The 27,537-nt window shown below is 41.2% G+C and overlaps 1 protein-coding gene across 1 annotated transcript in view; it reads left to right on the top strand.

The window, feature by feature from the left end:
• Nucleotides 1-3,253: 3,253 nt before the first annotated feature.
• Nucleotides 3,254-27,537, top strand: part of RAPGEF5 (Rap guanine nucleotide exchange factor 5) — a 236,092-nt gene continuing 211,808 nt past the window's right edge. The window contains exon 1 of the mRNA XM_088018447.1: nucleotides 3,254-3,499. Within this exon, the coding sequence (XP_087874573.1) occupies nucleotides 3,269-3,499 (231 nt within the window). The 5' untranslated portion in view covers nucleotides 3,254-3,268. The remainder of the gene's footprint in view (nucleotides 3,500-27,537) is intronic.

Raw genomic sequence — 27,537 nt, 5'->3', positions numbered from 1 at the left:
ACATTGTGTTTTCTTACCACAGGTATTTCCATAAATGTTAGCTTTGACCATTGTCATTCTCTTAAGGAAAAATAGGCTCTGGTACCTGAGTGGCTCTGTTTGACTTGGGTGATGTTGGCATGTATAGGATTTACATGTTTGTTTGTTTTTTTAACTTCCAATATTGCAAACCTAGGAGATTTTCTGTAAAAATCCAGATTAAGCTCCTTCTGAAAAACTGAGTTCTCATATGTGGAAAAATTCTTCAACTAATATGTTCTCGATACTGAACAAAAGGAACAAAAATCAGGTCCTTGTAACATTTACATTCTTGTTGTGGAAAAGCAGATAAGAGATGAAATGAATAAGTAAAATATAAGGACTCTTGGATGGCACTAAGCTCCATGGAAGGTTAGAAGGAGATAGAAAAAGGAGCGGATGGGAAGGGCTACAATTTTAAATCACATGGTCATGGAAGGCCTCACTGAAATGGAGACATTTTAGTTTAAAAAAAAAAGTGAAGGAATACAGGAAGGGAAACATGGATTTCTAGAACCTTGCTTTCAGTAGGGTAACCCAGAACCATCTGTGGCTAACTAAATTTATATTAATTAAAATTAAATTAAAATTAAAAATTCAGTTTTTTAAGCACAGTTTCTGAGGACATTTCAAGTCCTCAGAAGCCACATGTGGCTACTGACTACAAAACAGATAGAGAACATTACCACCATTGCAGGAAGTTCTGTTGGTTAGCGTTGCAGACAGAGGGTACAGCAAGTACAAAGGTCCCAGGTTGGGACATTGCTTGATTTGAGCTAAAGAGTGGCATAGCTCTTCTGTTTACACATTTCTACATTCCCTGTTGTCTGCCTTATATTATGGCTGTGTGGTAATTGACCTTTATCACCTTAACCCAAGCCAACTTTCCAAAGGCCCTTACAGATACTGAGTTTTAGACTCTTGATCAGTGCCCTAGAATCCATAGGATAAAGTCTCAACTCCTTGGTCTTACATTGAGAAGCTTTGTGAAAGAATGTGAAGACCAAGAAACTGGGATACAGAACACCTATATTCTATTTTGGAGCAGAGTAGGTTCATGGTGTGATTCAATAGGTATTACCAGGGGTGATCTGGCACAAGCCATCACAGAGTTATATTGACCAAAATTGTCCTGGAGCACCTCTACTGGACCAGGACTAAACTAAATGTCTAGTGGACCTCTAGTTGGTGTTTCAGGAGGAAGTCTGGAATATGGGGTGGCATTCTGGGGCTCAAGACAATGACTGATTACCAAATGGAACAGAAGTACTTAAGCATTATATAAACTGGTGTAGTCTTTTTTTTTAAGATTTTATTTATTTATTTGACAGAGAGAGACACACAGAGAGAGAGGACACAAGCAGGGGAAGTGGAAGAGGGAGAAGCAGGGAGCCTGACGCAGGACTCGATCCCAGGACCCTGGGATTATGACCTGAACCGAAGGCAGATGCTTAACCGACTGAGCCACCCCGGCGTACCTAAGCTGGTATAGTCTTATATGATAAGACAAGGGGGATTTCAGCCTGGAATAAATATATTTGATAGGTATTTGGAAACTGGAATGGACTATAGAGTTCACTGCAGAACTCTTTCCAGTAAACACACACAACTGAAGGTGACAGGATTTAAGGCCTTCTGCAGTGTCTGATCAGCATGCATTCTGATATTTTCTTCCAGTTTCTCCATTATGCTACCCCTCTCTCTCAGCACTATGACATATTCAGTGCCCAGTAGGTTCGGTGTCATGCCATCTTGTGTTTTGCTCATGCTTTTCCTCCTTACCTGAAGGATCCTCATGTTCCTTTTTGCATGATTGAATCTTCTACTCTCAACCTTACGGCATAGCTCAAACACCCTTCATTGACTTTTTTTTTTTTTTTTGCCCATCCCAGGCCAGAAATGTTTCTTACTTCTGTGGCCTGGAATGCTCATTCTCCATACTCACTTGGCAATTACTGAGAGTACAAAGCAATATCTTTGTTTTTCGATGTGTTTTTCTACTCCTGGGCAAAAATCTTAAGTTCCTTGAGGGCAGAGATCACACACAGGTCATTCTTCCTTTTTTCTGAATGTGGCCATATTTTCCCATATGATGGCCAAGCATCTACAGTGTGAGGGGCTGAGGGTACAGTAGTTAAACCAACTGAGAGCTTTGACCTGTAGTCCTTACTTGCCAATCCTTTTTTCTTTTTTTTACATGACTAAACTTACTCAATTTTAACAAGTCTTGGGCAAAGATGGGACCCCAGTGTCCTACTGGTAAGGAGTAAAAGCTCTAGCTGGCCCTTGTCGGAGATAGACTGCATGGGGATGTGAAGATTCGGGGCCACCTGGACTGTAAGACCCTGCTGGGAGAGTTTCACTCCAGATGCTCTACTCTTCCTAGCTCCTGGAATGGCGTAAACAATGATTCACACCATGGTAGGCCTATGCAGTTTACCAAGCACATTCATCACATGCATCAGGCTTTCAGGGAAGGTCAGGTTCCAACACGTCAACTGAGATTCACCTTCAGGTCATCAGACTTGCATCTATTTTGCTAAACACCTCTCCTAGCCAACGCAAGTTTTCTCCCCTTGTTCTTTAGCGATGACGGTGCCAAAGAGGGGACAGTGTGGAGGCAATTCTGTCTCAATGGTGTTTGACTTGAGCCAGAATATAGAGCCTATTTTGAAGTTCTTTGGCAAAAACCATTTCGAGGAACAGCGACTACGGTTTGGGTCTAGACTGTGCAAAAAGCAAGGAGGGGCTGGAAGAGGGAGTAGTGTCCCAGACTTCCCAGTTCACACGGTCCAAGTCCAAATCAACCCAGGCTGTTAGGTAAAAGGCAGTGAAGGGAGACTTTTCAGCTCAAGGGAATTGGGGGTGGGGTGGGGTGGGCATTAGAGTGGGTTTGGTGGAGGATTCTGGGAATCCCGCACCTGTGGATGAGCGGGTGCCCAAGCTGTCCCACCCCCTTCCTCCTGGGTTCCGGGAGTGGCTGAGGGGGGCCCCCAGCGGCGGGCGGAGGTGGGCCGCCGGAGGGGGCGGGGCGGGGCGGGGCGGGGCCCGGCGCACCTGGGCGGGGAGGGGGAGGTGCGCGGGGCCGAGGCAGCCGGGGGCCGCGGCGCGCGCCAATGGGCAGCGGCTGGCAGCGCGCCCCGCGCCCGAGCCGCAGTCGCGCCCTCTCGCTGCCTGGCGAAGGCGCGTACGGCGCGCGGAGGCGAGGGCGGGGGAGACTAGCTGCCGGCGCCGCAGCCGCCGTCAGGGCATGAGGATGGCCGTGGGCTCCGTCAAGATGCAGCCGCCGTGCGAGAGCCCGGCCTTGGCCGCGGCGGCGGCGGTGGCGGCGGCGGACGGCGCCCTGCGCCGCAGCCCCAGCGCCCGCGAGCAGGAGCGCGAACAGCCGCCGGCGCCGCCACGGCCGCGGCTGAGGGACCTGCCGGCGCTGCTGCGGAGCGGGCTCACGCTGCGGAGGAAGCGGAGCGCCGCCGGGGCCCGGGTGAGTGGCCCGGACTCGCCCGCGCCCACCCTCCCGGGCCGCAGAGGGGGCATCTGGAAGTTGGGGAGGTGGCGGAAGGGGCGCCCTCGCGCGGGGTCCCGGGACGGCGGGGTCTTGTGGGTGCCCTCCCCCTCCCCCCCCCCCGGTGAGCGAAGGCTTCCCCTTCCCCCAGATGCACCTGACTTAACCCAGGGGCACCTGGATGTAGAGCGGCGGACCGTGGGCATCGCCGGAAGAAGGGCCATTTGCCTCTCCCCAGAGGGGAAGCTGCAGGTGTCCCGGACCTCACAGTCCGCCAGCCCTGTCCCGACAGCAAGCCTCAGGCCCCACAAATGGGAGCCCAGTTTGCAAGAGGCGTAAGACGTGTGAGCTTGTTTGGGACGCCCGGTGGCAAGCGTTGGGCATCGGGTCTGGTTGTGGCCGCCGCTACCACCACCGCCACCGCCGAGGTGGAGGAGACACAGGAGATGGAATTCCCCGGGCGAGCTTCTAGCTCCTGGGTTCTGGACTCTCCAGCACTTAGTACTTGGTGACGCTCCCTTGAGCGGGAGGGTGCACGCCCCCACCCCGCCAAATCTTAAATATTGACTTCCTGATGGTGTGTTCAGATATGATTTCCTGGTCAGGGAGTGTCCCTGGTTGTGCATCTACGTGCATTTAATGGCCTGAGCAGGTCGGACATGTTTTGTTTAAGAAAAGCGGGATGGCCTGCTGATTTTCTCCTGGGACCTTTCACAAGCCGCTCAGGAGGCCCCAGCAGGGTCAGGCTAAGGGGCTGACTTTACTCGGGTTTCCCCTGCCCACCAGGGCTTTGGGGCAACTTGGGTAGGTTCTACTCTGTTCTTTAGAATTTGTCACCAGTAAGCAGGCTTTACTGAGAAGCTGCAACAAGGTAGATTTTTGAGGGGCTGTACCTTCCTTACTGGAGGACCTGTAGCTCTTACAAAGATAGGTTTGTGGAAACGTGAGAGTTGGAGAGAAACATTTGTTTTGGTGTGGCTTCCTTTGGGCGAGAAGGATAGGAATTGGTGTAGGTCTTCAGCCTCTCCAGGTTGTGTTTTGGCTTTCTTACCTATTTTCCTTTTAATGTAGGGATGACTGTACATGATCTACCTCAGAAGGATATTCTGAGGATTAGCTGGATGTAGGACGTCTTAAAGTCCATAGTCCATGAGCAGTGGAGTTAAGGAATTGCCCACAAGTGACCTTAATGTGGGGCATACCGGATTGTCTGCGAAGAAAACGCGAAAATGTGTCCCAAAGATGTGATAGCTAAATAAACACAAGAAACAGAGTTATAGACTTTGCAAGAATCTAGGGAAAAGTAGGTCAAATTGTGTTCCTATTATCCTTGACAGTTACTTTTTCATGGCACAGAATACTGAAGACATGAGGGCAGCCAGGCAATCTGTGACGGGAATTGCTGAAGGTTTCTGTATAAATAGATCTGTGTGTTCATCTGCATAAAGGCTTGTGTTTCTTGCTGCCTGGGATGATGTTGTGTGCCTTGCCAATATACATATTTGCTCTTCTTAATTATTCTGAATGTGGTTACTTCAAATAATACATACCTCATTAACCCTTCTTTGATCTTAATAGCGTATTACTTTGGGACATTCCAAACACATTTCATAAATGCATGGTCAGTTTTTTTATTGGGGAAAGATTGTCAAAATTTCCAATGTTATAAACCCATACTTTTCAACTATTTCCCCTTCCTTTGGCTTTGCAGCCACCTTTGTTGTGACTTTGGAACCTTCCTTAACAGAGATAAGAAGGGGTTTGAAAGAAAGAAAAAAACAGGTGAAATACATACCTGTATTAGTCTGCTCAGGCTGCTGTAACAAAATACCATCGACTGGGTGGCTTAAACAATAGAAGTTTATTTTCTCACAGTTCTGGAGGCTAGACAGTCCAAGATCAAGGGGCCAGCCGACTTGGTTTCTGGTGAGAGCTTTCTTCCTGTCTTGCCTTCTGGCCGTTCCTCAGTGCACAAGGATGGAAAGAGAGATCTCCCTCTCTTCCTTTTCATATTAAGTCCACTAATCACATCATGGAAGCTCCACCTTCATGACCGAGTCTACCTTGGAATACCTCCCAAAGGCTCCATCTCCAAATACCACCACCGGGGTAGGGCTTCAACGTAAGAGTTTTGAAGGAACACAGACATTCAGTCCATAACAGAAGGTTTATGTAGGAAAGTGAAAAACAGGCGAAATGTCTGCCATACCAGCTGGTGAGCATCTGGGGTCACCTCGTTAGCCCTTTAATTAGATCAGAGATGCTCATGCAAACAAATCATGGCTTAGATCCTTCTGTGGACTTTTAGTTTTATATTTTATGGGCTGCACCTCCAGATTACAGCTGAGTGATTGTAGGGACAAATAAACACAAATTTATTACTACTGGTTTAAAAAAAAAAAGCAGCTCTAGGTATTACACAAGTTGGTAAGAAGGTTTGCAATTTATGTATTGACCAAGATTTGATTTAGGAATACTTGTGGCACTTGTCCATGCTGCCTTGGGCTCTCACAAATCAGGACAATCTGACATCAATTGTCATCAAGTAAGTTCTTTGTAGGTTGTGTTGCCCAACCCAGGTGCCTTGTAGGTTGTCTCTTACCTGGAAAAATTAAGCTGACATTTGGTTAATACTGCAGAGCTCCTGTGTGCCTTGGTGTGGTCGCTTCTAATCATATTGAATTCAAAATGCAAACTGATTAAGACTCTGCACTCTTTGGGCTAAGTGGGGAAGGACTGCATTTCACTTTGTGGGAGGACCCTAGCTATCTCCTAAAATAGTGGCAAGATAAGGCACAGCTTGAATTCCCACCAAAACCCTTTAGTCACTTTTTAAAAACTGTGTTATGGAGATTATGAGAAATAGTATGATAAACACCCAACCTTCAACACTTACTAACATTTTGCCAGTCTTGTTTCATTTATTTCTCTTCCCCACTTTTTTTTTTTTTTGTGGGTGCTGGTGTATTTTAAAGCAAAATCCTAAACATCCTATCATCTCACTCATAAATGTATCAGTTTACATTCTCTGATAAGGACTTTTTTCTTTAAAAACAAAAACAAAAAACAAAGACTTCTGGGTGTTTTTCATGCCTAAATATATTAACAGTGATTTTTCTTTAAAGATTTTATTTATTTGAGAGAGGGAGAGAAAACGAGGAAGGGGGAGGGGCCGAGGGAGGGGGAGAAACAGACTGCCCGCTGAGCAGGGAGTCCCAGACATGGGGCTTAATCCCAGGAACTGGGATCATGACCCGAACCAAAGGCAGATGCTTAATCGACTGAGCCATACAGGTGCTCCTTAACAATGATTTCTAAATATGATTCCCATATTCATATAAACTCAAAGATCTCTTTTTATTTATGATCTGTTGGAATCAGGAACTAAACAAGGTCCACACGTTGTATTTGGTTGTTAGGTTTTTAAATCTATTTTATAATAGTCCCCCTTTCCTTCTTTTTTCAGGCGATTGATTTGATGGAGAAAGAGAGTACAGGTCGTTTGTCTGGTAGAATGATCCATTTTCTGGGCCAATTTCTCACTTGTGTCATTTAGCTTGTTTCTCTCTTCCCCATGTCTCCTATAATATGGCAATTAGATGTAGAGGCCTGATTAGATTTAGGTCAAAGGCAAACATCCTTTGTAGATAGTGCTGTTAAAATCTGTTGTATCACAACCACAAGACACATGGTGTCTGCGTATGTCTCTTTTGGAGATGTTACAATTGATTAGTAGGTTCTTACCTTTCTACCTTTCACCTAATGATTATAACATCCATAGATTGTTGTAGTCTAGATCCATTTTGTTAGGGATTGCAAAATGGTGATGATCAAAATCTATCATTTCTCTTGCATTTATAATTTGGTATTCTGTCTGTAAAGAACTTACCCTCATGAGCTTTTTGGGTCTCCTGAAATTCAGATTATGTGGGAAAGACAAGGAAAGTCTTAATTTTTTTTCCTTTTATCAATTTTCTGAGTACCCTAACAATCTCCCATGATAATCAATGAGTTTTGCTTCTTTAAGTATTATGAGAACTTGTAGATCTCAATTTATTTGTTTCAATCCATTGCAGTCAATATTTTTTTGGACCCACAAGTTGTCCTTATCTGCTGTATACTTTTTACAAGGCCCCAGTAGTCTCTGATACCTTTCTTGCTTTTTGGCACAAGATACTCTAAACTTATCTTGTCCATTTCCTGCTCCAGACCTGAAATCAGCCATTTTCCCAAAGAGCCCTAATTCTTTTTACTGAGAACTGTTCATTTCCCTCCAAACTTTGCCTCACTTAGTGGTTGCGTTATTTTTTACCTTGGTCTTATGCCTTCCATCTTAAGTTTTTTGTTCTTAAATTCTTCTCATCAGGCTGCTTCTAAGACTGTCATTTTCTCCCTCTAATAAAATAGCTGGTAACTACCATTCCCTCTTTCTATATATACTGTCAAATTGCTGGGACTGACTTATTTTGGGCTTTGGCGGCTGTGATCTTTTCTGCAGTGTTCTACCACTTTCTTCATCTCTTCAAAATCTGTTTCATTTATAGCAGACAGAATGATTCACCAATTGTGCCAAATTGACTGTTCACCAAACAGTGACAGTCCGCCTTTGGATCCGTCTTCTCTCCCCTGATTTCTTCTCGCTCAGGCAGGGTCCCTGAGGCATGGCAGGTGCTCTTCAAACTTGAGAAATTGGAAGAACAGCTAGTGGCTCTCTGCATGAGGTTCTCTCTTTTTCATTTGTAGTCTCTACCTGGATGATTCCCTCTCAAAAAAGAACAAGGTAGCCTGTTTCCTTTGTTCAAGCTGGAGTGTTTTACGTGTGACTTAACACCCTCCCCTGCTGGAACTAAGACCTTATTGATTGAGAAACACGTATATACTGCTTCAAGTTGTACCAATATGCCCGATTTATAGTCATTTTGTAAACATATCTTACAGGCAGAGCATATAATTTTAATTCGTTCTTTGTATTTAAATTCAAATCAATGGCTAACACCTCATAGCACTTAATTATGTGCCGTGTTGTTCTGATACAGACTTCATTTAGCCCTCACAACAAGCCTGGGAGTTAAATGCTATTATTTGCATTCTACAGATGAGGAGACTGGAACAGAGATGGAACTTGCCCAAGATCACAGAGGCAGAGGGAGGTTTGAATCTAGCCAGTCTGGTTCCATACATAGTCTCTGCTCTGAATTGACTCTGGTTTTCCTCAAATGCGCTGAGGACAAAGGGTCTATTTTAGTCTAAATTAATTAGCCTTATAGTACCCGAGGGTACTATATTACCTTACCACTCGGAGAGTGGTCAGTAAATGCTGTCGATAATGCCAGACGCTAATCTTTCTTTCATTTGAGCCCTCTGAGGCTTGTGATAGACCTACTGGGTGTGGGGGCAGGGAGAAGGGGGAAATATTGTGCTTATAGGTGAATGGTAACTAATATTGACTAAAAATAAAAGTAGCATTCAGTGTTTCATAAGCAAAAGTCACCCAGGCCCACCTCGATCAAGGCTAATAGAAAAAGTTTGTGAATTCACCTGCTTACTTTTTTCTTATCTGTTTATGGTAGCCTGCCAGAGATCAGGGCCATTAAAGGAGGCACGTATCTTCCAGGGAAGGTGAGTCAGATCAAATATGAGGGACACGTGATGATCTTATTTGAGAAACATTGACTTCGTACCAGCTCAAACCTTGATTTTATAAACCTATGTTGACCATGGCTACGAATAAAGTAAAACTCCACGAATACTACCTCTAAAAATATTTGACAAGAAAGAAAAGAAATTATGGATTCATTCTACTTTAATTTCATGTAAATTCGAGTAAAAGACCTCAATGGCAAGTTAATGCCATATTTACTTTCTTTGTCTCTCCTCTGATCCCTGGCGTAGGCTTTGTTTACATAATTAGATCCAAGGAAAAGAGCCTGGCTGTGGCTTCAGAAACTGGGTTTCCATCCTTGCGTTAGTTATTCTTGGAGTTCTCCAAGCCTCCACTCTTCCTCTAGAATGATATACATCATGGGTCAAGCTTTTCTGAGAAGAGAGATAATGTATGGAAAGTTTGGGGTACATTGGAACTTAAATTTTTCCTTCCCTAGCTGGATGCTTATTCTGGGCAAATTGACATTTATAGACATATTTATAGGAATCTAGTAAAAAAAAATTTTGCTTATGTATGCAATGTCAGATTTCATGCTTTTAAAAAAACATAATATCCTAACATGTAGTGAATATCTTAGGTGTTAGCTAAATACTGGTACCATAACAAAATATTCTCAGTTTCACATTTGCCTTGTTTCTTAAATTGACTTGGCAGTAATTGGTAACTTGTGTAGCTGAAAATAGATGGAAAGGTGGGAGATAAATCACTGGTGATGACTTTGAGTACTTGTGATTTTTTTTTTTTTTTGCCTCAATGTTGCATAACAACCTTTGTTAGGAATACCGATAATCCCAGTAATGCTATGTGATCTAGAAATATGTGATCTAGAAGTAGTTCGTGAGAAGTTAGAAAATTTCATGTGAAGGCAAAACAGTTAGAATCAATGACTTAATTTTTTGTGGTCAATTATTGTGATAAATAATTCATAAATGGATGTGAAAAAGGGATGGGCTACAGACACCCCCTGTGGATACTGGCATGTCTTTGTCAGGTTGGGATGTCAGTAGTCCCCTAAAGACAGTCCGTATTTTCACCTCTGAGGAAACTACAGTCTAGAGAGGTTAAGTAAGTTTCCCACGGTCAACCAGCTAGATAGTAGGAGAGGCAGTAGGGAGCCCAGGACTGTCTGATTCCAAAGTCTATGGCCTTTCCTCGATACCGTGTTGTCGAAGACTTTGACATAATTATAGCCTGTGGTATACTGAAAGAGTGAATGCACAAGACATTTCAAGTTAGTGTAAAACATAGCTCATTTTCTTTCCGGTGTCTCCAGTAATGGCTTCCAGGATCAGTCTTGAATTACTCACAGGGTTGACAATGGCTTGGGCAGCAGCTGTCCCTCATCTTTCAGCAATACCAGCCATTGTACAAGAAAGAAGGCTTAGCATGACTCATCCTGGAAGCCATTGTTTTCCCAGGAGGGTTGGAAGCTGACTAGTTCCCCAGTACAAATGCTCTTGGAGATTTATAAAGCAAGCAGGTTCCTTTCCTGGCATGTCTAGAAGATGAAGAAAAAAAGGAAGAGTTTCTTGTACCCCAGGATTTGGGTTCCTGATGGCAACTGGTTTGCTGTTTAAGAAACTTCAGGAAGTAAGAAGTGTGCATACCTGTCAAAGTAACTGAATCCATTTACAATTGAATAGGAGCATAGGGAATATACAAATATATTAATAAAATTAAACTTTGGTATGTTTGCCTTCTAATGTGGTATTACTACCTGAGGCAAATGGCTCTTAACTTTTATTTATTTATTTTTATCCCAGGCCTTTTTAAGAATCAAAAGATAGTATCCCAGAAAAATGCACAGGTAGATGTACTTTTTGCATCTCATTTCAGAGGGCTTGTCGATATCTTGATCCCTGGTCACCACAGACCCTCTAATTTAAAAGCCTTTCCATACTCTGTCTTCTAGAGAGTACCACCATGGTTTTTTAATTATTTTACTTTTTATCTTTACTTCTAAACATTTAGCATAGTATTAAGCACTCACTCAGTTGTCAGTAAATATTTCCTTGAAGTAACGTATTTTATCAGTGTGTTGAATTAGAAATTATTCGCCTCTGAATGTAGCAAATGCTTCTGTGGACCCTGGTGGTGGTGGTGGTGGTGATAACTGTTACTGTTTAACAAATCCTTATATCACACTTGTGGTGTTGGAATTGTTTGGAGTACTCCTAACAACCTCATGTGGCAGTTACCCTCATTGTCTTCTTTTTTCCCCAAAGAGGGGAACAGAGAGGTACAGAGGTGCAGATTTTAATATCTCCCAAAATGAGGTACAGAGAGGCTAAGGAAGATGCCTGAGGTCACCCAGTAAGTAGAGAAGCCAGGAATCCAACCCAGGAAAACAGACTCCATATTATGAGGTCTACCTATTCTGCTGTATCCGCTCTCTAAATAAAATACTGTATTTCTTTAATTACAGTCTCTCTTTTTTATTTCAACGCTTTTGAAATAGGGATGTATATTAAAATTCATGTGGGCATTTAATGGGATACTTTTCCCCCCTGTGAAGCTATTATTAAATTGATGGTATGTCTTAAAATTTTGGTATCCTGCATAGTTTATTTTTAGAAATATCAAAGTAAATCACAGCTTTAAAAGGTGCACATAAACACAACTGTGTCTATTTATGAAGTGTGAAAAATGTAGGTTAAGATTATATTAACAATTTAATGAACACTGATATTGCTTGGGTAATAATTTAAATGTCAGAGGAGAATAAATTTAATATTTACTTACAAAAAGCATGAATAGCCTCAGAGTAATGTTGAAGACTGAAGAAACTGAAATTCTTTTAAGTGAAATTATATATATATTTTATATTTCTATGTTTTATATATAACTTCTTATATACAATATAATATAAATATGAATTTATATTATGTGATTATATGTTATATTTATTTTTAAAATTATATTTAAATTTAATTTAAAATTTAAATGATAATTACACTTTGATTTATAATTTATTGTATATAATGTGTATTATATAACTACATAATTTATATTATACAATTTGTTATATAATTTATCGGTTTCACAGATTTTTTTAAAGTAAAATTTAAGAGTTAAACTTCTTATATAAATTTATTTTTTTAACTAAGAACTATGAATATACTGAAATGATAATAGATTTAGACTTGTCTTTGAGTCACCACTTTGTGTGGTGTGTTGGCAGATCTTACCTTCTGTGACTCAGTTAAACTTTGAAAATTTTGTCTGCTTTGTACATGAGGCATTGGCTTCTCCCTTATAAAAATGCTTTTCATTTTCCACTATTTGTCCTAGAAAAAAACCTTTACTAGAGTTAAAGAGTTCTGAAAACCAGTGCTTCTGCAGTCTAGCTGGTTGTCTGCCTGTATTTTTTTTCTAACTGGTCTAGCAACTTAAACTCCAGTCCCATTGGTGGTTTTGTTGTTCAGTTGAATTTGACCTTGTCAAATCATTTACCTGCAGCTGTTCTGAGGTGTACATGCAAATACTTGTGATTGCCCAACGCTTACACCTTTGGTGCTGACTGTAAATTTGTTTTACTCTCTCCTGTTACTATTGTGGGAAGTGAACAGCTTATCACTTCTGTTTGGTCTAACACTCTAAATGTTGACTATAATGAACAAACACTACAAATGGTTCACTACATCATTTTGTGCTGTGAATTTATATATAGGTATGAAATCTTTGGTAGAAAAAAAAAGGAGAGAAGATGTGTGATGATACCTTTTAGAAACTAGGGCAAGTATTATGCCTATTTCAATCTCTTAAAATAGAATTTGATTGTGACATAGTAAACAGTTTTCTGTATGTTTGTCACTTAATAGCTGTATGACCTGGAATAAGTTAAATAAGCTTTCTGAGTTTCTGTCCTTAAAGTGGAATACCATAGCTCTATCATGAGAATCCATAGTGTATAGTGTATGGTTAGGGGACCAGTTTTCATTTCTTGTTCCTTGTCTGACCAAGGTCAGAGAAGTGGTCTTTCTCCACTGAGATGCCAGTTGAACCCCAGAACACTTTGGGACCTATCTTAGACAGATGGAAAGATGGCTCATTAATATTCACCATATCTCTTGAATTGGGGAGGGGGAAGATAATGCATTAGTAGAAAGAGTATTTGAAGATGCAGAAAGAATCTGATTAAATCAAGAATTCGTCATATGAAAAGAGTAAAAAGAACATATCTATAAATCGATTTCTAGAAGATTAAATTGTTTGGCCATAAACAGAATTCTCTGAGAGGTATCAGAAGAGAACTTATGACAGCCAACCCTTTGTGTCTGGGGAGATCTTACCAGGAAGTTTTATCTTCTTTCAGATAAGAGGTTTGTTGCTATTTCTTGTCATCACTGATAGCTGTTTCTCTGCCTCAAATTAGCATCAATATTTGTTTTCCTCTACTATTTTAAATTTATCACAAATCTTCAAATAGCACCCATTGAAGCATTCAAATTTCCTATTCTTCTTGGCACATAACTCCTTAAAAAAAAAAAGCAATCTAGTCATATTCTAATCTACCTTGAATATCTCATGAATTTTGAGCTTAAAAAAAAAAACAGCAAATTCAGTTCATTAGTAGTTGGCTGTTCACTCTGCTGTCTTTTATATAATGATTTACATTTACAAAATGCTTTCATGTACATTCTTATTTTCCTGTTTTCATAACTCTGGAATAAAGCATTCCTTTCTTGTATGGATTAAAGGCAAGTTACTGAGTTTTTTTATATGCCACAACCTCAGCATCTGTGAAGCAAAGATAGGATGGTGAGACTAAGTAAATTAATATGTGAAGGCTGTTAAGACAGAGGTAGTTATGCAGAGAAAACCTAGTGTGGGCTGCCACTGTTGTCATTGCCGTCATCAGCATCAGCATCATTGTCTGAAATAACAGATCTGAGGGAGTCCAAGGTCAATCCTTTTGAAAAGCTGAAAGAGCTCTTACTTGTTGCACTGATAGCAATTGACTAAGAAAACTGAGGCTTAAACATTGCTGTCTTACTGAAGATCATAGTGAGGAAGTTTAGGGCTCTGTAGCTTGGACTCCTGGTTAGTCCAAGGGTCTCTGTAAGGTTATCTGTGGACTCCCTAAAGTCTCTATCTTTAGCTCTCTAAAGCTAAAAGAAGACCTCTCAAATTTTAGCATACTTGAGAATCCCTGGAAGGCTTGTGAAAACACAGATTCCAGGGCCCCCACACTTAGAGACTTTGAGTCAAAGTCTCTAGTATGGGTAGGGCCCAAGAATCTGCATTTCTATCAAGTTTCAGGTGATGTTGCTGGTCCATGGGCCACACTTAGAAGCACTGGTCTAAAGGGCTGCAAGAGTTTGGTGACCTTCATAATCAGAAAATTACTGAGGCCAGGAATCTACCTGGTTTTCTGTTTGCCACTTCCATGATGGAAAGCCAAATCAAGATGGAGGACCACGACTGTGAGAATTTTATTCAATTAATAATATTGGAAACTACCCCTTATTGGTTTCTACAGAGTGACTGGTAGTTAAAAAGGAAGTGATGAACACTTGAAACATAAAGAGCTTATGACACCTGTGCTGTTTCTCCTGTTTGTCCATCCCATGTACTCTCTACCCTTTTTTGTTCGCTGTGTACCTTGGAGGCTGCCTCTGGGTGTTCATCACTGGGGACTTTGGTTTGGGTTCAGTCAATGGAAGGCCAGGAGAGAGGTCAGCAGTATCTGTCCCTTGTGTTCCTTCTCTTCAGTGGTGATGGTGGTGACCATCTAGGACTAGCTACCACTGGGCAGTCACTCCTCAGTCGCTTGGGTGCTCTCCAGCCTCCAGGGAAACTCTGTCTTTTCCTAGTCCCTCCCACTTGTGGCTTTTAAAGCCTTGTTGTTTCTGGCGCCTGTGTGCTGCAACATCTCCTGTGGGGTCTCTGAACCTTGCCTGCACATCTTTGATAGGCTCTTTGCTGAGAGGATCCTTGCCTGATGTAGGGACCCAAGGAAGAGCAGTGTTGGGAAGAGTGGCAGTAGAAGGGATAGTCTTGGGGACATTGGCAGTGATTGAGGCCAGGAATCCAGCCTCTAGCCCCTGAAGTTTAGGTAGAAGATGAGGGTGGGGAATGCAGGGAAGGGGCCTGGCGTCTAAGGTGATGCTGGGCTCAACAGAAAGAAGGTCCTGTGAGGTCTCCGGTAGGAAGCTAGAACTTGTGCTAGAATGTGACGGAGTGCCCGTCCTGCCTCATTCCTGTGCACGCACTTGGATGGCTGGGGTTCACAATCAGAGAAGCTTTTACGTGAAGAATTTGCATCCCTTCTCTATGATTGCCTTAGTTTTGTGTTTTGGTTTTGTTTTGTTGTTGTTTTTTTTTTTTTCCCCTGCCCCTGCCTTTTTCTCAGACACCCTTAGCATTGCTAGTCTATACATAGGAGCTATAAGACCTTTATGTGGTACTTTGATCTTGGTTAATTTTGTTGCAGTATATTGAACATGTTCTGAAATGCCTGGGAATACTGCATTCACAAAGTAACAAACAGTTGAATAGAATAATTACACCTTCAGTTCCTTTGCCCAGGGGTTCCAGTGGTGGGCGTGTCAATGAGATAAAAACCATTTTTCATGGTTTTGGTGCTCAGCCAAGTCATCTTCAGTAACCTCACCATGAAGCAAGGCAACAACACAAACTCATACCAATTCTGTGTGTTTATCCGTTCTTTTATATTGAAATGTTATGCTCAGGGTAAAACTATTTCACACCCTTTATAGATTATTTTCGGGTAGTACAGGTGGAATGCTACCAACATCTAAATACTGTGTGTTAATCAGTGAAACACTTAAAGACAAAACAGGCTCTCGATTTCAAATTTTCTATTGTTGAAATTTTTTAGGAAGAAATAAATTTCTCTATGAGGGAAAATTAACTCTAGAATTTTTGTCCCTTTTTCTGGGCTTTCATATATTTACGTGTTGGAAAATATGGATGTGTGATGGAGTTGGGGCTATGACCTCATATAATTGAGGCAAATCATAATGAATCCCCTCACGTTACCCAGTGTGGCACAGATTGAAGGCATATGAGCCCTTCGTGTTTCCTCCATTTCCCCTCCTTTCTGGTCAGTCATCCACTGAGGCTTGGTGGCTGGGCACAGAGGAGAGGAGCCCTGCTCTGCCAGGAAGGGGTGGAGCCCAGGATGAGGACTGCCCAGAAGTGGTGGTGCGTGAGCACCTGCTAGTGGGAACTGACCAGAGGGAGTAAAGAGGGATTGCAGTGCCAGTGACCCTGGTGATGGAGTCCAGATCCTTTTCAGACAGCAGAGAGGAGCTCAGTGTGGAGGAGTGGGCTGGCTGCGTCCCAGTCAGTCAGGCTTTCTAGTCTCCAATGCTTGCTTGTTTCCACCTCTAGTCTAGAGCACAAGTCCTTCAAATCCCTCTCACTGGGGAAGGAGCTCTAACTTTTTTTAGTATCTCCTTCTTTGGGTTGGCCCCAAGAAATCTCTGGTGAGCCTTTCTCCTGGTTTTTTGAAGACTCATCTCCTTACTCACTTCCCTTGGAATGAGCTATCCGTCTTCCTTTGGGTCTGGTTTCCTTTGGCTGTATCACCCCTGTTTTCTTCTCCTCCTCCCTTCCCAGCCTGTGTTCCTTTAAGGCTTTGCGGGTGGGCTGTCTGCCCAGAGTGTCTTCTGTGAACCAGCTTGGCCTACTGTTTGCTTTCCTTGCTTCACCGAACAGCCCTCCTATTTCTTCATCCTTTGCTGGTTCCCTGGCCCCTGCTGAGGGCTGTTTCATATGGAAGAGGATGCCAGATGCTCTTCTTAGGAGTTGGGGTGATTCAGCCCATTTGTACATGTTAAAGAGAATTATGTTAAGACCCTCGGGGAAGTCCTCATCCAACCTCCCTTCAGTTTTTTTAGGTGATTGACAGCATTTATATCATTCTCTCCTCCTCCCGCCTTTCCTCGCTCTCCCCTTCCCCCAACCCCCCACCCCAAAAGAAGAGGAACTTTTGCAAGGGTAACCACTATCTAACTGGTCTGCATTGTGGGATGGAGAATTTATAATTGTATTGATTGCTGATTAGCATTATATTTTCAAAACTACATCCTTTAAATAGGGACTTCTGTTTTGGTCAAAGGATATATACAAGAAGGCATTGCTCATGGAAGAAGTAGGATTGTGAAATTCAAAATCCATTTCATTTCTTTTTTTTTTTAAGATTTTTTTTTTTTTTGACAGAGAGAGACAGCGAGAGAGGGAACTCAAGCAGGGGGAGAGGGAGAGGGAGAAGCAGGCTTCCCGCCGAGCAGGGAGCCCGATGCGGGGCTCGATCCCAGGACCCTGGGATCATGACCTGAGCTGAAGGCAGACGCTCAATGACTGAGCCACCCAGGCGCCCCAGTCCATTTCATTTCTTAGTGACTGTCATAAATGTAGAAACTTCTATGTAAGCAATTAGCTCTGGGAGTACAAGGCTAAACAGAAGACCAGGTACAGTGGATTAATGATTTTGTTCATTGTTCTCTCACTGCAGGCAGCCTCTTGTAACATAGCACCTGCCCTTCCCATCCCAGACTGCCACCCAGCGCAGTCATCCCCACTTTGGCATTTCCTGGTATCTTTCCTTCCTTCTAAAAATCTGTGTTATACAGAACTATCTGACTTGTCAGTCAGGATAATCTAGGTTTTGCTGCAGTAACAAAAATACACAAAAATCTGTCTGCTTAACACAACAAAGTTTATTTACTGCTTACAAAAGGACCCTTTTGTGAGTCTGGGCACTCTACAGGGTAGCTGTCCTCTGTATGGTGGCTCCGCTTCCATCTTAGGACCTTTCTGTGTCATCACCCTCCACAGTGACTACAACCTGTGAAGAAAGAATGGGGAATTTCACATCGGCATTTCAGTGCTTCTGCCTGAGGTGACTTTTGCTCATTATCTCATTGGCCAGAGCAAATCCTATTACCTCACTAATTTCAAAGCACAGGGAAAGTATCCTCTTTCTAGGAGCTTTGATGAAGAAGAGAAGAACCAATATTAGTAACATCTACCTTAAGCATCAGAAGCTCAGAATACAGAAATGAATAAAGCCACAATCCCAGTCTTAAGGCCAACAAGGGAGATAAACATGTTAATAGTATTAAATCTAGTTTTACAGAACCTCCCTGAGCCTGGAGATGAGAGGAAAACTTAAGAGTAGAGGTGACATAGGGCTGGGGTTTGTTGTTTGCCAGCTTCAGATCTACATTACCTGGGTAAGGGTGGCATCTGATTTTATTTTTGTGCTGTATAACATCCAAACTAATAATGTGAGATACAGCTCTAGGAAATAGGCTTTCTCTTCTCTGAGACCTCAAAAAAGAAATGAAAGCTGTCAGCAATAGACCAGATCTGTTAGTTCATGTGAAATGCAACACAAAGGTATCTTTTAATGAAGACTTAACAAAAACTACTTTTACTGAGCAATTATGCCACTGACAGTTCTTTGATCTCAAAAATTAAACTCGCTATTACAGTATGAAAGGAATAAAGGCAAGTGTAAAATAACAATCAAGGTCAGTTATTAGGCAATGAAGGTCGCATATCAGTACTTTGATTTGCCCAGAGATTCTGACATATTTTACGTTAGATATAAATGTGAGTGGTGTGGTAACAGTGCAAGGAATTTATTTTATAAACAAGAGAAGAGTCTCATCCTGAAATCTAATAAAGCCATATTCTTATTCTCCTTCACTGCCTTGGGCCCCACTGGCCTTCCAGCGGGTGCTTCATCACACTGGGCATGCTCCTACCTCAAGGCCTTTGCAGGTCTGAACCTGTTTTTCTTCAGATAACCATTCACTTGCTTCGAGTCTTTGCTCAAAGACCATTCTTTTGATGAAGCCCCTTGGCCACTCTGTTTAGGATTGTAACATCTATCTCCTTCCCATATCCTATTCCTATTCCGCCTTCTAACATAAATAGTTGGTAATTTGCTTACTTGTTTTATCTATGATCAGTCTTTCACCACGAGTATGTAAGCTACCCACGAACAAGGATTATTGTCTGTTTCACACATAGTTGTATTTTCAACCAGTTAGACCACTGCTTAGAGCATAATAGATTCTCAGTAATACTTGTTGAGCACATGGGTGAGGGTTCCATTAGAGTTCCTCTAAACTGTACACAAAGTTGTATATTTACATGTATTTCCTCCTATAAACCATGACCACTTTTTAATTCAGTATTATAATGTGCCAGCTACCATTCCCTAGGGGAGCAAGAGTGAGGATCATTTAAGGAGCTCACAGTCTGGTGGAGAAACTTGTTTGATTCTGCCTGTAATATTTAATTAAATGTAGCAAGTATTGGAGTGACTAATGCATGTAGATACTAAATAGGATTCCTGAATTCTAGAAGCTTACTATTTTTAAGTGTGACAGGCCAGGACTGAGGATTTGTCTCTTCGTGTCATGAACTTTGATCAAATACCTCTCCCACGATGTTTCTTGGTTTAGTCCAGTGGCTCTCAGATTTTTCTTCTGTCACGAGACCCATGAAGTATGGTGGTGGTGCTCACATGCTTGACCATTCCGGGGGTATATTGAATTCTTGATCAACAACTGGTGGATTAATTTTCTCGTAAGAATTCCACCAAGCTGTACATGAAGTTGTTCTTCACCTCTGGTTTGCCCACTTAGGAAAGTATACTGGGAAATGATGTTGTTTTAGAAAACCAATCTGTTTTGATTTAAAAAAAATTATTCACAAACCTCAGTACTTTTTTTACGAATAATAAAGTTCTTGTGGCTATAGCAACTAAGCAAAGGGTGTCATGACAGCTCATTTAGAATAATTAGTTTAGAGGATATATACTATGAGGAGAAAGGAGATTGAGCTTGATTAGTAAGATATAAGGAAACTACTGGGTAGAGGTAGGATTTGAAGACTAACTAGTTGGTAAGAATAATAGGTAAGGAAGACCTAAGAACAGGTCAGGGCAGAAAGGAACATGGCGTGTAATAGGGACATTGAGGGATGGGCCTGGCTGGAGCCACGTTCAGGGTTAAAGGTTTGGACTCGTAAATTGAAGGAAGATGACAGGTAACTTTGAGTTTGGCTTTGTATTAACCTTGTTATCAGCAATGGAAAATGTCCAGGAAAACCTGTGTACTGTAGAGGTTACCAGACTTTGTGTTTAGTGCCCTAGTAAATTTTTTTTTTTAAATAAGAACAGTGACCATAGCATAACATACAGAGAAATTGAATCACTATGTTGTACCTTGAAACTAATGAAACATGGTGTGTCAACTATACTCAAATTAAAAAATTAAAAATAAATAAGTAAAAAGTCACAAAGATTCACCTCTAAAAAATAAAATAAGATAAAAAATAAAAAGTGAGAACTAACTTGTGACTTTGGACTTTCATTTTGCCAAGTAAGGGTGCAAAAAAATTCAGTAGTTCTTATATTTCATAAGAGAAAGACATTTTAACACAAAAGCAAAAAAATCACACAACCCCCTACCCAAGGACTGCTCTTCATGAGTAAATAAATACAGCGTTATAGAAGACTAGCCACATTGTCCTTATTCTTTTTGTGCCTCACGATGACATTTGGAAACTACTTCATGAGATACGTGTGTGGGTTTTGGGGACAGAATAAAGTTGAGACTGTATGTAGACGTGACCTAAAAGATGTCAGGTGGCAGTCACCATCAGCTGACAAAAACGTTAGAAAGATCCGTGTAGGTGGGTGGTGTGCAGAATGGAGAAAGGAGAGGTTGAAGGCAGGGGAATCACTTAGGGGGCTATAGTCCAGGTGACAGAGGCCAGGGTCTGACATGGTGGAGGTCTTGGGGATGAGAAGTCAGAGTTTGGGGAGGACAGGATGCTGGGATTTAGTGATGTCCATTCTGTTTTCATGGGCAGCTAAAAATCAGCAAGTATTCAAAATAAATTTCTGATTTTGAGAGGAATATAACTCTGTCCAAACTATGACCCGAGTGTATCTGTATTCTATACATAAGGTCTCTTAGATTCCCAAGACTGTTATTTCAGAAATGATGAGAGAGAGGGAGAGAGAGAGAGAGCACACGAGTGCATGCAAGCTGGTGTGCTCGAATGAAAGAGCGTCTCTCTGCGTGTAAGTCACCTTATGTGAAGGGAAAAGAAAGGATGCTTTTTAAAGGACTAAGGGTGGTGTTTATCTTTAGTACATTTTTCGAAGTTTCAATTTTTTTGGTTCTGGGAAGGAGAACTAAATTATGGCCATCTGCTCCCATTCTGATGGTCCTGTCAGAGTTGGGGCTGCCTTGTGGCCTCCAAGCAGGTGGAAGGGAAGCCTCCCCACCCCCTTCCCTCCTTCCCTCCCGACACCTTGTCCTTAGGCTGCATCTGCTCAGTGCCAGGGCTCCACCTTCAAAGCCAGATAAGCTTTGTACCAGCTGCCTTCACAGCCAACCTTGGGTTAGATAGGGGAAGATAAGGTAGATGATAGCCTATGTGGGAAGAGAGGCAACTCACTGGATATAGAGGGGAGTGTTTATTTCCTTTAACCACTCCTGACTTTTTCCAGTTCTTGTTTCTGTGTGAAGTCCAGGGAACTGTGGCCAGAAGATACTCAGAGCTGCTTTTCACAGTAGGCTCAGGTAGAAAATTGTGAAGTTCTGTAGCTGTTCACATGAAATCCACCTCCTCCTGCTTGAACATGAGGGTAACAAACACCACTGTTTCTTCCTTTCATAAATTTCACCATGGCTGTTGTTTCCCACCCTGTAAAATGAGGATTTGGCTCATTTACATGACAAATATGCCTCCCCCTTCCCTGTTCCTCAGGTAATTGACTTGTTATTGGGCCAGAGTACAGTGGAGGCTTTTGTGTTCACATAAGCTTGTCTCTATAATTGGATTTGGGACTGAGTCAGTCAAGGGTCTTGATTGCAAACAAGAGAAACCAACTCTGAAATTACTAGAAGGATGTTGGAGTGCAGGTCAGCCTGCAGAATTATTGGAAGACTGGAAGGGTGGGTTTCAAAAGGGACAGGAACCCAGGACATTTACAGAGGAGAAGCCATAGTGATGAAAAGCACTGAAACCAACCAGCCTGGGTTTCTCTGCCACTCACCAACTGAATGGCCTCAGGCAAGTTACCTAATCATTCTGTGCCCCCCCCAAGGACTGTTATGAGGAATAAATGCGTTAAGGTTTGCAAAAAGTGCTTGAAACAGTGACTGATAAATAATAAGTATATATTAATGCCTGATAAGTATTTCTAATTGAATTGGTGTGTATACAGGTATATATATTGGCATTTAGCTGCTAAACATAACGCTAGGTTGCTCTCTAGGCTGCACACTTTCCTTCCTGCCTACAACCTGTTCTTTGCTCAAACTAGCTTTTCCCTTATTGCAAATTGCCAACCTTTGTTCAAGGGCTTTGTTTCAGTTCTTTGTGGTTCCCTCAGAAACGTTGATTCTGGAACGTTATTCACAGCAGAAGATATACAGATCATAGTCTGTACATTTGGGACTTTAGTTTTACTTTACTACCCTTAGGGTTAATATAGTAAATTTTTTCTGCCACTTTGTCTTTTTTTTTTTTGATACCATGTTTTCGTGATCATTATTAATATCTGCTTTAGTCTTTCCTCCTGTTATTTTGTTAAAGGAGAAACAGCCAAAATGGAAACTCTTGTAGAAGATAAACCATCCTACCTCTATGAAGGTTTTTATAGCCCCCCTGTAAAAATGTAGCATTCATATTTAATAATTAACACTGCTATTGATATTATTAATATTAATAATTTTTAAAAGAACAGAAGATTTCTGTAATACGTATTGTTTTTCCTATTCAGTTTGGTTCAAAGAAAATTACACTATACATTCTTTTGTTGAAATAGCCTTTACTTTAAGTAAGAAGTTAAGGGTTGGTTATTCTGGCAAACCAGAGTAGAGTCTATTTAGAGAAGCTTTACTTAAAAAAAAAAAATCAACGACTTAATATGTCTCATGTGTTGAATATGCTGTTGTGGGTCCCAAGGTTAGTAGGTTAGTCTCTTTTTCTCTCTTCACATAAACACGCACATAATATCTAGGTGTATAGTCTGTAGTTCTACCTGATTTTGAATATGTAAATATGTAAGTACTTAAATATTTATCTGACTAGTTTGAAGATTCAAGTAGCTAAAATAAAGTGGAAGTTTTCATTGGCAATTATAGAATCATAACGAAATGTTAACATTTCATATGAATATATATAAAATAACAGGCTCAGAGTGTATCTCATTTGGTGGTCAGTAGAAGGGAGTGAATAAAAGTGTTTTGTTTCAGTTATATACATATATACATATGTTTGTGTGACCTAGGTCATCACATAAAATGTACTCCTTACTGTGGGTGGCAGTCAAAAGAGTTTGAAAGGCATTGGTTTTTTAAAAAAGTCACAGCTTCTTCCAGTTGAGTCTCTGCTCACCTTCTAGTGGGTTGGTTGCTCCCTCAGGCATGGAAGGGTGTGAGAAAGCCAGAGAGAAGGTGGTTCAAGATTTAATGCATCACCTGATGGTTAATAGGACTGTGTTTGTGTTGAAGTGTTTGTTGTCCAGCTTGAGATACATTCAGTGAGAATTCTGTGAAAGGAATTGCCTGCCGTGAGTCATAGCATTAATTTGTGGTTGAAAAGCTTTCAAAAGAAGTTTCCCCATGTATGTCAAATATAGTCAGGAATAAGAAATGGGGATCGCCTTTTGAAAACCTTTTGTTAGCATTGAAATGTGGGTGAGAGTAGAGAGAGAAAGTGCTTTGCTAGGAATGAGCAAAGTTCTGTACCCCACAGGTGGAACAGTCTTCATTTTTACCTTCATGTTTAAGGCTTTATTTAAATGATGACCTTTGTGCTGTATTTAAATATAGTCATAAGAAGAAAACATGGGCACACAATTGTGTTAATTAACTCCTGGAGCTTCATTTGCTTGTGATTACATTTCCAACCATTGCCATGTAAAACATAATTGAAATTAAGACGGATCTGGCAAGGCCAAATCTCCACATGGCGTGGATACAGAGGCAAAGTGAGAGTGGCCTGGAAGAGAAACTTCAACCTGGATAGTATGGCTTTTGTTACGTGCTTATGTACTTCGTGTTGCAGATTTAGTTTTAAGTAAATTTGGAATTTCAGAGTCTATCAAACATGGCTTAAAATTTTTAAATATTTAATTGTGGCAAAACACACGTAAAATTCCCCATCTTATCTTTTCTCTGGTATGTGATAGTGTTAAGCGCATTCACATGGTTGTGCAACCAATCTCCAGAATCATATATGGGTTTAATGCCAGGGGGAAGTAAAGCTTTATTATTAAGTATGCTTTTAACAATATTTCAGTATTCTAAACAAGTATCTTTTAATTCATGGCTTTTGAGATTTGTAATAGAAGGAAAACCATGGCTCTTTGCTCACTGCTGAATGTACTCCTTTCTTGAAAGTTCTTGGTCAATTCAGTAGCTCTTCTTACTGTTTTTTAAACAAGTCTTGGTCTTGGGGCACCTGGGTGGCTCAGTTGGTTAAGCGACTGCCTTCGGCTCAGGTCATGATCCTGGAGTCCCGGGATCGAGTCCCACATCGGGCTCCCTGCTCAGCAGGGAGTCTGCCTCTCCCTCTGACCCTCTTCCCTCTCATGCTCTCTGTCTCTCATTCTCTCTCTCTCAAATAAATAAATAAAATCTTTAAAAAAAAATAAACAAGTCTTGGTCTTTTATTCCAAGGGACACAAATAATATCCAACTCAAAATGGTATAGAAATACCAAGCTGTTTCTGCAAGACTCATACCCTGAAGAGGGGCATAGCTCTTAGAAAAAATGAAAAGGCTTCAATCTTGTGTTCTTTTGAAAAGATTTCGGTATAATTAAGTTTTATATTCCATCAGTGAGAGGTGTGTGTGTGTGTGTGTGTGTGTTTAAGATTTATTTATTTATTTATTTATTTATTTATTTTAGAGAGAGAAAGAGCCTGGGGGAAGGGCAGAGGCAGAGAGAGAGAAAGTCTTAAATGGATTCTGAACAGAACCTGATGAGGGGCTCCATCCCATGACCGGTAAGATCATGATCTGAGCCAAAACCAAGAGTCGGGCACTTAACCGATTGAGCCACCCAAGCTCCACAACCTAGCTTAGGAACTGATTTGAAAATGACTATCTTAGTGATTTAATCTTACCTTCAGTGAAAGATCTATGTGAAAAATTACCTAAAGGCTCTTTAAATCCAATTTTCCTGCCATAGGTCAAGAACTTCGTCTCTATCTGCACCCTGGTTTACGAGTACTGACACCAGTATGTGACTGGAGAAGGGTCACTCAGGACTCGGGGAGGAGTGTGATGAACCATGAAGGCCACTCAGCTGGAACTAAAACTTAAATTCTTGCTTATGGCTCTGATGGAGTCAGTGTCCTATACATGGAGGATCATGATTAATTAAAAAAATTAATGTGCAGTTTCATATCTGAGAGTAGTGAATACAGTACCTGTTCTCTGGGACAGAGAGAGAGTTTAGATTTTACTAGAAAGTACATTGACCATGTGGCTTCATATCATGTATTAAACATATTCGTCATAGCATAATCCATTGTGTGTCTCACATTCTTCCCTTGGAAGTTGATATCTAACCAGGCTGTGTACAGACAAATTCAAACATGGGGAACCCAGAAATTATTGATATTTGACTTTGGGGTATTTACTTCCTGAATTTTTTTCTTTAGATGTTGTTAGTTCTGAGTATTCAGAGGTTAATGGCAAGAGAAAGTGATCCTAAAAACTTGAGCAAATGTCCACAAAACAGATACTCTGAACACTGATGTTATTAATTAGAGTAGGAACTTTGGGCAGAGGAAATTGATACCCTTTGCCCACCAAGGGAACTTAGAAACGGAAGGGCTGCCCCATCTCGTCTTGCTGTGCTGTTTGAGATGATCCCACTGTAGTCTCTCACTGTCTTCTATCACAGAAGGCTCCTTCTGCTTAACCTCCATGCACCTCCCCCATGCTCCTGTCTTTTTAGGGCAGGCAGAGATGGGGGATCCATAAGCAGAAAGGGGAAATGGGTAAAAACATCCTTCCAGCAGAATCTTTAATTCCATCCTATGTTTTTGGCTCTTTACCAAGGTTTATCTCACTCTCCTCAAATCCATGAATATACTTTGGTTAGAGCTAACTTAAGTTTGGATTTCTTTCTGACTGTAGTTATGTTCTTAATCATTTATTTATGAAGAGTCACCATCTTCATCTGTATAACCTGGCCTTTCCTTTATAGGGTTGGAGGTGGAGGATAATGGTATAAGTGGAGATTTTATCTTTCACAGCAGCTTTTTTTCCTGGTTATAAAAGTAATATATTTAATATAGAAAAATGGGAAGTGTGGAAAGATAGAAACAAAATTCTACCATGACTATTACTAATAGTAATCTATTACATTACTATTGGAAATACATTAGCATATTCCTTTCTATTTGTTTTTTTTTTAAAGATTTTATTTTTCAGTAATCTCTACACCCAACGTGGGGCTTGAACTCACAACCCTGAGATCAAGAGTCACACACTCCACTGACTGAGCCAGGCAGGTGCCCCTCTATTTGGTTTTTAAGTGTATTTGACCTTTACTGTTTATTCAGTTTTACTTTTTTTTTCACTTTCCACCAAAATACTTCTGTGTATTACAAGTTCGTTAAACTTTGTATGGCTGCGTAATATTTCATCATGTACCTGGAGTAGGAAGGGAAGGAAAGAATGTGGGCAGAGGAAGACTAGGAGCATGGGCAGTAGAGGGGAGCATGGTGTTTCTAGATAAGCAAGGACTGTAAAACCCTTTTGAGTGGTAAAAACACCCTGACAAAGGGTCTCCCCTTTATCATTCATACATGTAGTGTTGGTTAATTCCTCAGTCACCTACTTTTGGAATGTAGGGCGCATTACTAGCTTTTGATCTTTCATCTAGAAACAGATTATGAGTGTTAACATTTACTTTGAAAGGGGCCTCTTAAAAAATTAGGGTTGTGATTGAGTCTAGCTGAGCTAAATGGAGTTAGCGAAGATAATACCTTTGTTACCCAGTTTCATACAGATAGAAAGCAGAAAGAGTACAGTTGTAGGTCTTTAAGATGAAGTTTGATTAAAAATTGAGGGAGTTCTGAAAATGGAACCCCTTATGAAGGTACCTCTTACAGTAATTATGCTGAAAGAGGAGGGGTGAACACAAAAACCTAAATTGCTTTTGGATCTTTTATTTTTATTTTTTAAATTTTTTTTAAAGAAGTTATTTATTTATTTGTCAGAGAGCAAGAGAGAGCACAAGCGGGGAGGGGGGAGAGGCAGAGAGAGAGGGAGAAGCAGGCTCTCCGCTGAGCAGCGAGCCCAATGCAGGGGCTCGATCCCAAGGT

Source organism: Eumetopias jubatus, unplaced genomic scaffold (genome assembly GCF_037043125.1).
Source record: "Eumetopias jubatus isolate StellerSeaLion01/CBP00866 unplaced genomic scaffold, mEumJub1_p1.0 scaffold_14, whole genome shotgun sequence".
Taxonomy (NCBI): domain Eukaryota; kingdom Metazoa; phylum Chordata; class Mammalia; order Carnivora; family Otariidae; genus Eumetopias; species Eumetopias jubatus.
Note: the sequence above shows the minus strand (reverse complement) of the source record. Positions and strands in the feature narration are given on the sequence as shown.